Genomic DNA, 13,989 nt, shown 5'->3' on the forward strand with positions numbered 1-13,989 from the left:
TGCACATGAAATAATATATTTCAGTGTTACACTTGAAGTTTTACTTGTATTCTAAAAAGCTGATATTTATCTTGATATTGCTCTATTCCCAACTATATTCCTAAAACAAAAGTTAGTAAAATAATAGTACAATACACACAAAAATACACCATGGATGACATTTGGTCAGGTTTCAACCTGATGGAGAAACCAGGGCCAGAAAAGCACATATTTGTTCATGACTACTGTTGAAATTTGTGGACAGGCAATGGCAATGACTTTGCCAAATACACATATTCTACAGTAACAAACAAACAAACAAACAGCTAGGTCCTAGTCATCCTTGGAAGAATTCCGAACAGGGAGGGACTAAATTAAAATATGACTAAGAAACAATCTATTGAATTCCCGAAGGCCGAAAGAACAAAAAGATTTTATTGAAAAAAAAGCAATGCTTAAATTAAGGTCCAATGTAAACAAGGAAATATTTAAAACAGCACAATTGAAAGACGTTTCAACTCAGATAAAGAATATTAAAGTAGAAAGAAACCCTGGTTTCCCTTACTCTACATGCCTATTTTGTCCTTATGAATTTGGCATGTATTTAACGAATACAGTGCAACATAACTGGCCATTTTGTGGCCGAAACTAATCCCTTCAAAAACAATTCCCAACCCTTACTGGGCCCATCATAAAACTGAAACACTTAAGGGCTGCAAGTTAAAACCCGGTGAACTCACAGGAACAGGTTCTGTAAATGATTTTAATCTTTATACTGTCACCAAATACTGCCTGTCAGTTTTCCCACTTTTCATTCTTGTTTTCAAGTATGGAATGAAATAGAAATCTAATGCCTAAATAACTGACCAAGAATCCACACTTTTTCGTATCATTTCCTTTTCCACTGTCATACATCTACTTCCCCTTGTTCTCAGGTTAGCCCAGTAGGGCATGAAGGACTTAGAACCACGATAGTCAAGCCAGAAAGAACTATTAATGCCCTTTATTGCAGGAGTCAAGCAACTTTTTTTGATAAGAGGCCAAAAATAAGTACTTTAGGATTTTCAGCCATTCAGTCCCTGTCATAATTTCTCAGTTTTGTCACTGTATTGAGGAATGTTGCCACAGATAATATGTCAAGGAATGAACTTGGCTATGTTCCAATAAAACTTTATTTGTGAACAGTGAATTGTGATTATATAAACTTAAGTGTCACAAAATATTTTTATTTCTCTTTTTTCCCCAGCCATTTCATAATGTAAGAGCCATTCTTAGCTTGAGGCCATACAAAAACAGGAGAAAGTCCCAACTCTAGTGACATTCAGACTGCAGACTGTGACCCATTAATAGTATGGTGTAATCAGTAAAGCACATCTTGATGGTATTCTTGTAATGGCATGTCATGACATAGCATAACATTGATGAGAGCATAGAACACAGGGAGTGGAAGTGTGGTTTTGTGAAACATTTGTTTCAGTTATATATACTGGATCATGAAGTAAAATGTACTACTTTAGATTGTAAGTTTTAAAAGTTTCAAAATAACTGAAATACGGTTTACCAGCAAAGAATTTTAGTATCAAGAAAAGCAAGTGTCTTAGCTGTAGTTTACCTAGCTATTTAGATTGTCCACGAAAACCAGATCTTCACATTTTTAGTCCAGGGCTGCTTTGACTTAATTAAAAGCTTGATTCGGATTAAAGGATTCTGTAATGCTGATAAAATGGGTTTAATCCCAATGTTAAAATACTTAGAAGTATAAGAACTAACTGGTTTGTTACTAGCATTCAGATCATTAGTAGCATCCACGTACATGGTGTTTGAAACACCAGTACAACCAAAGGGAACACAAAAAGCACACTTTTTCCTAGTCCATAACCTCCGCTGTCCAGATTTGTTGTGCCAGGTCTCTAGTTTCTGATACTGAGGTCAGGCTCAGGGCACATCAGCCTTGACCCTCATCCTCCAGTCTGTACTTCTCAGATATCAAAACACAGTTTTCCACATTACAGACGCCCCTTAATTAACTGAAGTTACTGCAATTTAGGTAGGCTCTGGATCACAAGAAAAACAAGCCCTTTCCACAGTAACTCTTTCCCCGGGAACCTCTTCATTTTACCACGTGAGCATCTTGGGTTTCCTGTAACTTTTTCCCAGACTTCACCTCATACCGTCCTAGTATTCTTCCAACTAAATGGACTGCATTTCACTATGCCCAAATTTATAAGTTTACTGTTTATAAATTTACAAATTTACTGTTTCTGGTCCCATTATTGCCAAGGACAGTAAGATAGTGATTTCATCTTTAATGTTTCTACTATACAGTAATAGAAACCAAGGTGGTGTAAGTTATGCCATGCATGGTGAGGTTTTGATCAACTTCATGTTATTTTTTTGTTTCAGCTATTCATAAGCCATGTGAACATTTCCTAGAAGATTAAGCTTATCCCTTTGTGTCTCCTTCGAAGCTATTTTCCTGTGTAACTTCTTTGTCTTCACTGCTTTCTTTTGTATATACACTGCCCCTCCATGTAGTATCAGTGCTTTTAATCTATTTTTGCTTGGTATCCAGCTAACAAAATTTACTGGCTCGTATATAAAATAAAGTCTAATGTGTGTAATAGAATCCACGAAAGCTACAATTTAGACTTGTGATCAGTTTTAACTGCTAGGGGATGATTTTCTCCTTTTTCTCCATCATATGGAACTATGACCTATAATGCATTATCTACGTGCTTTCACCCATGCCTAAAATGTTCTTCTTTCCATACTCAATAGGGTTGTTCTAATTACACTAAATCCAGCCAAAGACAGTTTTCTCTGAGGATATTATTTTCAGTTTGAAACTAATTCCTTAAAAAGTTTAGGCAGGTAATTTTAAAAAGCTTTACTTTGGGACGTTTAAGCCAGAAAATATTCTTGTATTAAATGTGTTTTCTATTTACATACTTGTTTTGGTATAGAGAGACATCTCAGGGGTGGATACACTGATGAGAGTCGAGGAAGTTACTCATATCAGATTCTGTTTCCCAAATTGAATAATACTGTTTGTGACTGCTGATCTTGGAGTGATCTCTAGTTATTTTTTCTAAGAAGTTAATAACTGCACGTTAGTTCAAATTAAATATTTCCTGTTGTTATTTCCACCATATTTTTGTAATCACAATAGGAATATCTTAACAACATTATGTATCTTGCTTACCAAGTCAACATCCTATAACAGTTCTGAGATAACTCTTGGTCTCTTCACATTAAATAGATTTATCACCATGCAACTTCTGTTAGAATGTAGGCTTCTGAAATACATGAAACATATCTGTTTCGTATTTCTGCTTGGCATATAGTAAGTGTGGAATACTGAATCATTAAAAGTCTTTAACTCTTGGAAATTACTAGCTCTTTACTTTTTCACAGACATTTTTGTGGTTATTTATTTCATTCCATTTTGTTGATTTCCTTGTTTATACTGTTTCAAAAGATAATTGATATTTGTAATAGTTCTATTATTGTAAGAAATATTGGAAGAAATAAAAGCAACATTTGCATTTAGTTTATAAGTAGGTCAAATATTTATACTTGAAGTGTTATTTTTTAATTGCTAAGCAATCCACATGCTGATTTCTTTACTGCATCATTATTGGATTGTATTCTGGTATATGACTATATAATTTGACTCTAAGACATCACTCTGAGTTATGGATATGTGAGTTTGATTGATGTAGACAAAATAATCTTGTTAATTCAATGAGCTATACTTTTTTTTGTTTATATAGTGCATGGTATATATTCCCAATAAATTATTGCTTGCATGGAATCACATGCTTATAAATAATTTCTGTAACTTTTGAGAGTATCTTCAATGTTGTAAAAAATTTAAGGAACTTTCAGGGTGCCTGGGTGGCTCAGTCTGACTTTGGCTCGGGTCATGATTTCACGGTTTGTGAGTTCAAGCCCCACATCAGGCTCTGCTCTGACAGGGAAGAGCCTTCTTGGAATTTTCTCTCTTCCTCTCCTTCTGCCCCTCCCCCATTCTCATTTTCTCTCTCTCTCTCTCTCTCTCTCTCTCTCTCTCTCTCTCTCTCTCAGAATAAATAAACTTGAAAAAAAAATAAGGAACTTCCAAGTTCTTCCGGGTCCCAAGAACTTCTTCTTTTATTACTAAGAATGAATAGAACTGGATTAATTATTTATCTCTATTTAATATTATGCCCTAAATGCAGAATTCAGTAAAGAAAATGAGCTTGGGTCAAAATGGAAAATTTGTTGCTTTGAGCACAGATCAGGAACTTTGTGAAGGTCTTATTTATTTCCTCAGAGTACTTAAGCAATTTAAGCCTATAAGTATTGGATAAAGTTTATGCACTTTTGAAAATAAGTGAGGTTCATCTGACTGATGCAGCCAATATGGGACTTGAACTCATGAACCATGAGATCATGACCTGAGCTGAAAGCAAGAGTCTGATGTTTAACTGACTGAGCCACCCGGGAGCCCCCAATTTCTCACTTTTAGAAAGCTGTGACATTTGGGGGCACCTGAGTGGCTCAGTTGGTTAAGCATCTGACTCTTGTTTTTTGCTTAGGTCATGGTCTCACGGTTCCTGGATTTGAGCCCCATATAGGCTCTGTGCTGACAGCATGGAGGCTGCTTGGGATTTCTCTCCCTCTCCCTCCCTCTCTCTCTCTCTCTCTCTCTCTCTCCCTCTCCCTCTCCCTCTCCCTCTCCCTCTCCCTCTCCCTCTCCCTCCCTCCCTCCCTCTCTCTCTCTCTGACCCTTCCCTGTTCTCTCTCTCTCTTTCAAATTAAATAAACATTTAAAAATAAATAACTAAAGGGGCATGTGGATGGCTTAGTTGGTTAAGTGTCTGACCTCGGTTCAGGTCATGATCTCACTGCTCATGAGTTCGAGCCCACATCAGGTTGTGGGCTGACAGCTCAGAGCCTGGAGCCTGGAGCCTGCTTCAGGTTCTGTATCTCCCTCTCTGTACCCCTCCCCAACTCATACTCTCTCTCTCTCTCTCTCTCTCTCTCTCAACAATAAATAAACGTTTAAAAAATCCATTAAAAAAATGAAACATTATGGGGCACCTGGGTGGCTCAATCAATTGAGTATCCGACTTCGGCCCAGGTCATGGACTTGCGGTTCTTGAGTTCGAGTCCCGAGTCGGGCTCTGTGCTGACAGCTCAGAGCCTGGAGCTTCCTTCATATTCTGTGTCTCCCTTTCCCTCTCTGCCCCTCCACCGCTTGCACTGTCTCTCAAAAATAAAAAATAAAGATAAAAAATTAAAAAATAAATAAATAACTAAATACAAAGCTGTCCCATTTTTAAAATTTTACTAAATGCCTAAAATGCTTTATTCAAAACCTTAGACCAGATGTGTCTTGTACTGCAGATATCTTGGGATTTAAGAAAGGTAAGGGGCACCTGGGTGGCTCAGTTGGTTAAGTGTCCAACTCTTGATTTTTAGCTCAGGTCATGACATCACGGTCTGTGGGTTCAAACCCCACTTCTGGCTCCATGCTGACAGTGTGAAGCTTGCTTGAGACTCTCTCTTCCTCTCTCTGTCTCTCGGCCCCTCCCCTGATCTCTCTCTCTTTCTCTCAAAATAAATAAATAAACTTAATATTTTTTTTAAAAGAAAGGTAATAGGTACCTATATATATTATTTCATAGCATCTTCAGGAGAGTATGGGGTAGCTCGTTAATCAAGCACATTAATGTGTCTGCAGTGATACATAAGGATGTTCACACTAAGTGGAATAAAGATTGTGAATAGCGCCAACACTATTTAGGTGAAATTATGCTGATAATTAAGTTTGCAACAATCTTACAAGAAAGCTGCTTTTGAAAGCTGCTTGGATTTTAAATTAGAAAGCATCATAGATATATAATCAAAAATAATTATCCCCGCAGTTTAAAAAATCTATAGATGTATGCATGTGCATATGTATGTGTTCTCTCTCTTCTTTACACACAGACATACACATGCACATGTACACACACACCTTGTGATGAGTAAATAGATTTTTTGGAAGACATCCAAGCCGACTTGTTTCATGTGTTATGTGGCTGTTTTTGCTCTGCATTGGCAGAGTTGAGTAGTTGTAACAAAAATTTATGGCTGCCACCAAAGCCTAAAATATGTTACCTGTACCTTTATAGAAAAAGTTTGCTGACCCCTGATATATAGAGAATTCAGTTTTGTTCCTATTCTAAAGACATTAAGACTGCCATAAGTTGCTGGCATCTTAGTTTTTAGTGAACTGAAGTAAATTAGTGAATGAATGAACTCTCACTGTCTCTACAGTATTTCGAGGTATTTTTTTTCAGTTGAAATGTATAATCTAAAAATAAACTGTAATAGTTTAATTACACTTAAAAAGCTTTTACTTAGAAAATGAATTTAATGTTATTTTAGTTTCTGGAAGGTAATATTATAATCGTTTCCATTTCTAATGCAGTTTTACATTAAAATCTTTGAAATAACATGAAATCTTGAAACATGAAAGCAGTAATATTACATATACACATATTAATATTAGTTGTAGAAATAATAATTAATATTCAAGCCATCATCATGATTGCAAAGGATGTTTAATATTAAGTTTTTTTATTTGGTTTTGGTGTTTTGGTTTTAAATGAGAAAGTCACACAAATTCCCTCCTTTGCTAATTTTTAAGTTTTGGCCTTAATAAGTTCAGATGACTTACATGGTAAAGCTGGAAGTAAGTTTTTACATACAGGGGCATACCACAGTGATGAAATAGAAAAACAAATTTCATATTGCAGATAAGAAAGTAAAAGATTGGTAAACCAAAAAAGGAAATTGTTGTTATACTGATAGAGATGTGTAAACATTGCAGAGGTCATAAATGATAGACACGGATATACATATGGTGTATATAGAGTATAGTGTATTTTAGAATGCTTTAGAAAGCATTTGGCTTGGAAGCCAAAAAAGGACATTGCTATTATGCTGATAGAGATGTGTAAGCATTGCAACAGACATAAATGATAGACACAGATATACATATGGTGTATACAGTGTATACTGTATTTTAGAATGCTTTATAATACACTGTGAAAACTGCATGGAACAGAGACTTTCAAAGAAATTAGCAGCTGTGGACCACTGAAGCTAAAACAAGTGAAGCAGAACGAGCCTATTCAATTCCTTTCAAGGTCTGTAGTTTTTATTCCACATTTGTTACTAAAATGAAACTATTTTAACCATTTCAGTGTCCCTCAATCTCTACTAATTTCGGAATTTAAGAAAGTTAAAATCATTAGAAAGTTATTTAAAAACTAAATAGTCCTGGGGCGCCTGGGTGGCGCAGTCGGTTAAGCGTCCGACTTCAGCCAGGTCACGATCTCGCGGTCCGTGATTTCCAGCCCCGCGTCAGGCTCTGGGCTGATGGCTCAGAGCCTGGAGCCTGTTTCCGATTCTGTGTTTCCCTCTCTCTCTGCCCCTCCCCCATTCATGCTCTGTCTCTCTCTGTCCCAAAAATAAATAAAAACTTTGGAAAAAAAAAAACACTAAATAGTCCTGGGAAGACTTGATTTTTAAAACTCAAATTATCAGAATAGTCATATCTGTTAGATGGAAAATTAATTTGGATATTTTATTATGAGGAGAAATAGAAAACTAGATTTTAAAACTACTGGTAGGAACTCTTCTAAAAATTACATAATTATGTTTTCTTAAACACCACGCTCTCTGCCTGACTTCTTTATATCTGGTTTGTCAGAGTTAGAACATCTATACTTCAAAAACATACACTCCTAAAACTCAACATTTGCCTGTATTTCTAATTTTGTCCAGGATGAAACTCGGCACTTTCTTTCCACATATCTGCTGCTTCATTTGTTATCTGTAGCTCAGGTAAAGTCTTCGCCACTCACACTTTCATTGCTCCTGTACCCTGCTGTTTAACCTCCTATCCTATTGTCTGAAATACTGTCTTGTCTCATTCCAAAATGACTTTCACATCTGCCTCTATTTGCTTTGTCACTGCCTTCAGCTCAGGCTCACATTGTCTTGACTGGACTCTACAGTTGTGGATTTCTGCCTCTACCACTTACAGAAAGGGATCTTCCCAAAATAGATGGTATTCTGTCTTCCCTCTGCTTAGAATCCTTCAGGGGCTCCCTGTTGACACTAGGAATACGTACCATATATGGTCCTGCTTCCTCAATCTCTTTCTCTCTCTCTCTCTCTCTCTCTCTCTCTCTCTCTCTCTCTATCTGTCTTCATTTCCACTTGCTGCCTTCCATCCTTTGCACAAGGCAACATAATACTCCAACCCCATTTTACTGTCTAGTTCTTGTTTCTTTATACCTCTAATATTTCTGTCGCCTCAGATGACTTTCCCTTCTTTCCTTTTTTTTCCTAGATAAGCATGACGTCTTCCAAATGACATAGTGCATACCCTGTAAATTCTCAGCACAGTTGCTCACTACCTTTCTGTGCTTCTAACACTTTGTACTTTCTGTCTACCTCCTAGGATTCTATACATGATTATTTGTATATAAAATCTGTGCCACTTTCCTTACTTCTTTTTATACTTAGTACTTGACATGGTTATTTGACACATTAGACATTAAGCTCAATAAATGCTTTTTGAATGAATTGGGCTCTTGTTCCTTCCAAAATACTCTTATATTTTTCTCCAAATCTTATGTTTTTTTTCCTCTATCATCTATAGCAGTTACTCAGTGAATGATGGTTTCCAGATTTATTCATTAATTGATATTTATTGCAAGCATACTCAGAGCACTGCCTTAGTCATAGATGCCTGTAGGTCTCCTCTCTTGGTAGAGGACGCTTGCTGAAGGAACACTGATACCGCTTAAAAGATGAGTCCCACCTATGAGTGTGATTCCTTGCTGGGAGTGTGGTTCCTTGCTTATCACTGTAAGGCTTCACACCCCTTACCTCCCACTGTGAGGAACATCCTGCCAGAGAGAGAATTTCTCCATACTATTCTGAAGCTAAGGGTTCTTTTAATTTGTTCTAATTCTACAGATACATGAAATCAGACTCACAGATTGACTCAGAAGAGTCTGACAGCTCTGTATTAAAACAGCATCACTGGACCTTTCAGTATTCCTTGAGTTAAAGAAAGATAGCTTTCTCCCAAAGGTCAAACTTTTAACTTTCCATTCATCTTACATTTTAATGGGGTTTGATGGGGTGTTTTGTTTTGTTTTGTTTTGTTTTGTTGTTTATGGTAGGGAAGTGGAGTTCTGAAAATAAAGCTGACTTCTAACCCCTAATAAGTGGGAACCCAAAAGAACTGCCAATGTTTTGGATGGTGGTCTACTCAGATCTTTTCATTCCTTACTTCCTGCATCTGGGCCACCTCAAATTTGTCCATCCAATTAATCTTCTCAAGTGCTTCTATGTAGACACTCAGCTGACTTTATCTTTCAACAGTATAGTTCACAATATATTCAAAAGCTATTACTAGACAGTTTTCTTCACTGTTGAGTATCTCCTTTACATACATATTTATTTTCTTCACTCCAGGTGTTAATTTTATACTGGTAACTTGTATGGTATACAGTATTGGATTAGTAATTCTAGTCAGAATATTCTGGTGAATGTATATTTGCTGGTGAAAATAGTCTAGTAACTGGCCAATACTTCTAACTAGATTTTTGTTGGAGAGGCGCATGTGTACAGCTCTTTTGGGGGCTACCTCCCTGAGAGAGTGGGAAAAGTGATCAGAGAATCGGAATACATACCTTAGCCTTCGTAACATTTCCCCAATTTTTTATCTTGCTCTACATTCTTTCTCTTTCAAAAACATTTGTAATTTTACTGCTTTAAATCTTTACTTATGTTTGGGGGCACCTGGGTGGCTCAGTCAGTTAAGCATCTGACTTCGGCTCAGGTCATGATCTCACTGTGAGTTCGAGCCCCACGTCGGGCTCTGTGCTGACAGCTCGGAGCCTGGAGCCTGCTTCGGATTCTGTGTCTCACTCTCTCGCTACCCCTCCCCTGCTCACGCTTTGTCTCTCTCTGTCTCAAAAATAAATAAAACATTAAAAAATAAATAAATAAATCTTTATTTACATTTGAATTTTACCCTAGGCCTCAGTCCCACTTTCAAATGCCTCCTATACTCTACTCATCCTTCCCCTAAGCAATAAAGGTCTTTCTTATTTATTTTTGTTCCCTTTCCCCTCTGTGCTTTTGCTAAATATAATGCTTTTTCCCCCACGTCTGACTAACATATGCTGTCTTCTCCAAGAAAGCTGTCAAAATCATCCCAGTTGGAATCAACCATTATAACCTTTCTCATAGCCACATATTGCCATCCTAGTCATGTTTAATTATTTACGTAACTCTGCAGAAGACATTAAATGGGCTTTCAAGTTAGGTGACTTGAATTCAGGTTTCAGCTCCACTACTTACTAAGGGAAACTCCTTGGGCCAGTCACTGAATCTCCATATTTTATCTATCATATGAGATAATAATAACTAAATCAAAGAGTTGTTAAGAGAATCAGATGAGATAGCAAATATATAAAAAATGATTTGTAAATGACAAAGCTCCTGGTAAATGTTAGATAACCTTAGATGTGAATTAAAAACTTGGAGCATTGGGAAGGTATAGATAATGTCTTAATTCCTCAATGCTAACACTGTACTGTGCTCCTATGAGTAGATGCCAAATGAGTCGATTTGATTATGAATTTCTTGCCAGGTACAAAAAGGATAAAATCAACCTGTTTGAAATATACACTTATAAAATATCTGCCTTATGCTTATACAGCCTGAGTTCTTTATAGCATCACTAGATAAATATGGCTTTCTTGAGCTTATGATTAAAGTTATAAAAAACCATGTTTATTCCTACATCTTAAACTTTCAGGTGTGGATACTTTTTAATTTAGAAAGTGTGCAAGGATAGAGTGTCATCAGACATTGCTTGTATTTTTAGTATCTGTAATGAAAAACATTGGAGTTAGCCTATTTGTTATAGTAATACTAGAAATAGTTCCAACCAAAGTGATTGTATAGAATTGGAAGGCTGATAAGTTTTCCAGAATTGACTCTGCTTGTGTTCTCATTGTCAAAGCTGGATGTTTTCTTCCTTTAAAAGAGAATCCATTAGTTCCTTCTGTTCAAAACCAATTAGACAAAACACATTAATAAAGTTGTGAGGCTTTATGGAGTTGAAATCCCAATGGCTGTCCTGATTGCAAATTGCAGTGTGGCTATGCTGTTGATTTGTTATGTCCTTTGAACAAGGCATTGATGGGGCATTTTTTATTTTTCCTTATGTCAGAATTTGTAAAAATTGTGAGCATTCTTGTAACATGGAAGTCTTTTAGAAGTTCCTTTAAAGAATGAGTCTGAGGGGCGCCTGGGTGGCGCAGTCGGTTAAGCGTCCGACTTCAGCCAGGTCACGATCTCGCGGTCCGGGAGTTCGAGCCCCGCGTCAGGCTCTGGGCTGATGGCTCAGAGCCTGGAGCCTGTTTCCGATTCTATGTGTCCCTCTCTCTCTGCCCCTCCCCCGTTCATGCTCTGTCTCTTTCTGTCCCCAAAATAAATAAACGTTGAAAAAAAAAAAAAAAGAATGAGTCTGAGAAATTAATGCAATTGCATATTTTTCCTAGTTTTTACTTTAAGTTGTCATGTATTTAAAAAAATTATATGCAAAATAAATATATGGTGAATAATTCTTTTTATAGTTCTATTTTATATAGCCTGCAGTCTAAAATCTAAACTGATATGGAGTACATATCATAATTATGATTGTTTTGCTGTGCATAGTTCTTTGGCCTTTTACTTAGTTTTGTCAGAGTTTCAAATAGTTGAGTAGCCAACAGGTGATAAATGTCCCATTAATCTTTTTGACTCTCTAGCTCCTGAGCATGAGAATTGCTGATCAATTACAGCAATTGTCTCTTAAATGAGCTTTTCACATCTGCCTCTTATTTCATTAGTTAACTGTCTGCCCAAAGATCTGATAAGATGGAATACTAGCGCCTTTTTACAGCTTTTTCTGTCATGTGTACAATAAGGATAGTCTTGTTAGCAGAGTGGGCACAGAAGGGTATTTATCCACTACCTACAATAAATATACATGCTACAGCCTAGAAGGCATTTGAGACTGTTTATTGAAATCACCTTAAGAAGAAAAAGCTGGCTCCACCTCAACTTTCCATTTAGCAACAACTAATGTAAGACCATGGCATTTCCTACTATATACAATGCTTTTACAGATTACTTTTGTGCTCATATGAAAAGAAAAAACAAACCTATTAATTTTTTTAAAAAGCAAAAATATTTTAAAACCCTTTTTTTTAATTAAGAAGCATCATGATTACATACTCTCAACCCAAGATGGTTATTAATTCTTAGTTATATCTTCCTCTATTGCTGGCACTTTTAAAAAACTACCAATCATGATCTGCTTTCTAATTATATGTTATTCAGCAGTGATCCTTTTGATTAGGAAAAGTCTTGATGAATAATTAGTGTTTAAATTGTTTGTGGGAAGAATATTTTCCTGCCTGTAGAATGAGTATAGTAATAGTATGTAACGGAGTAAAAAATGAGAATTAAAGGGCTCCTGGGTGGCTTGGTCAGTTAAGCGTCCAACTCTTGATTTTGGCTCATGTCCTATCTCAGGTTCCTAGGATCAAGCCCCACAGCAGGCTCCATGCTGAAAGCAAAGAGCCTGTTTGGGATTCTCTCTCTGCCACTCCCCTGACTCATGCTCACATGTGCTTGCTCTCTTTCTCTCAATAAGTAAACTTAAAAAACTAAAAAAAAAAAAAAAAAAAAATTAAAAAAAGAAATGAGAATTAAATGAGACTATGTATATAAGACACTTAACACAGTGCCCAGCACATAGTAAGTGATCAATGAATAGTAGCCATTACTATGTACAAATTATATAACATTTCATTCTTTTCTCTACTGATGACTGTTCAGAGACTTTGGAAACACAACAGTGGAAGATTTTATAAACATAGCTTAATGTGATACTTGTGTGTGAAGTTCATTTTTTTTAATATTTTAAAAACATTTAACAACTGACAACCGAGGGAGTGTTACTATTTGTAAATTATTTTAATTTTGTGTTTTTAGAAGAAAATTTAGGCAGATCTTCACTGATTATTGTTCTTTGTTCTAGAGACAGTCACATAGCAAATGTCTTTGGAATAAAAGTAGCTCTAACAAGCTCACCAGTTTCAATAACTACCCTGTACCTTGTTTAAATATGAGAAATGCCTTGACCAAATAAATAACCCAAGCATGAAGAAGTCAATTTTTTTAGTATTTTTTTATAACTTCTTGAATATCTGAATGTTTTATAATTGTCATAAAAACTATGTGAATGTTTCCATTTATTTTATTTTAGGAGTTCTATTTTAAAGAAAGTTTTGATAAGTTAAAATCACGTAATTAATTAACTCGGAATGATGATTTCTACCATGGAGATTTATTGTTTCAACCTTTCTTCATTGCAGGCCTCGTTTGTATGAAGTCCAGCACGTCTGTGGTTGAACTCGTTATGCTGCTTTGTTCTCAGGTAGGAAATCTCATTCACTGGATTGCATTAAACTCCATGAGGATTTTTAGTCATAGAATGCATATGCATATATTTGTATTTGTTTATATATATTTAAAACTTCCATCTCTTATAGATGATGAAAATAATTTATATTAAGATATTTTTATGTAGATGATTGTACTGTGTGAATATTGATATAGTCTCCCTCTCCCTTCTTCCACACACTTTAGCTATCTTATTCTTTCCCACCATCCCTATCCTTCTATTGTCTCCTATCTGGAAATATATATATATATATATATTATATGTGTGTGTGTGTGTAATTTGTTATAGATCTTTTGATACCCTTCTTTACATGTCTCCATTTAAAAATGGTATAGTAGAATTTATGGTTTTGACATTTATTGTTAAATGATTTCTTCTATTAGATTAGAGATAATGAAAGCAAAGCCTTTTCATACAATAGCGGAGTATAA

The 13,989-nt window shown here is 35.9% G+C and overlaps 1 protein-coding gene across 9 annotated transcripts in view; it reads left to right on the forward strand.

Moving 5' to 3' along the window:
* Positions 1-13,989, forward strand: part of NBEA (neurobeachin) — a 680,460-nt gene that overhangs the window by 313,658 nt on the left and 352,813 nt on the right. For all 9 annotated transcript variants that reach the window (XM_047854707.1, XM_047854709.1, XM_047854711.1 and 6 more), the window contains one exon: positions 13,470-13,531. In XM_047854707.1, the coding sequence (XP_047710663.1) occupies positions 13,470-13,531 (62 nt within the window). The remainder of the gene's footprint in view (positions 1-13,469; positions 13,532-13,989) is intronic.

This window comes from Prionailurus viverrinus, chromosome A1 (genome assembly GCF_022837055.1).
Source record: "Prionailurus viverrinus isolate Anna chromosome A1, UM_Priviv_1.0, whole genome shotgun sequence".
Classification (NCBI taxonomy): Eukaryota; Metazoa; Chordata; class Mammalia; order Carnivora; family Felidae; genus Prionailurus; species Prionailurus viverrinus.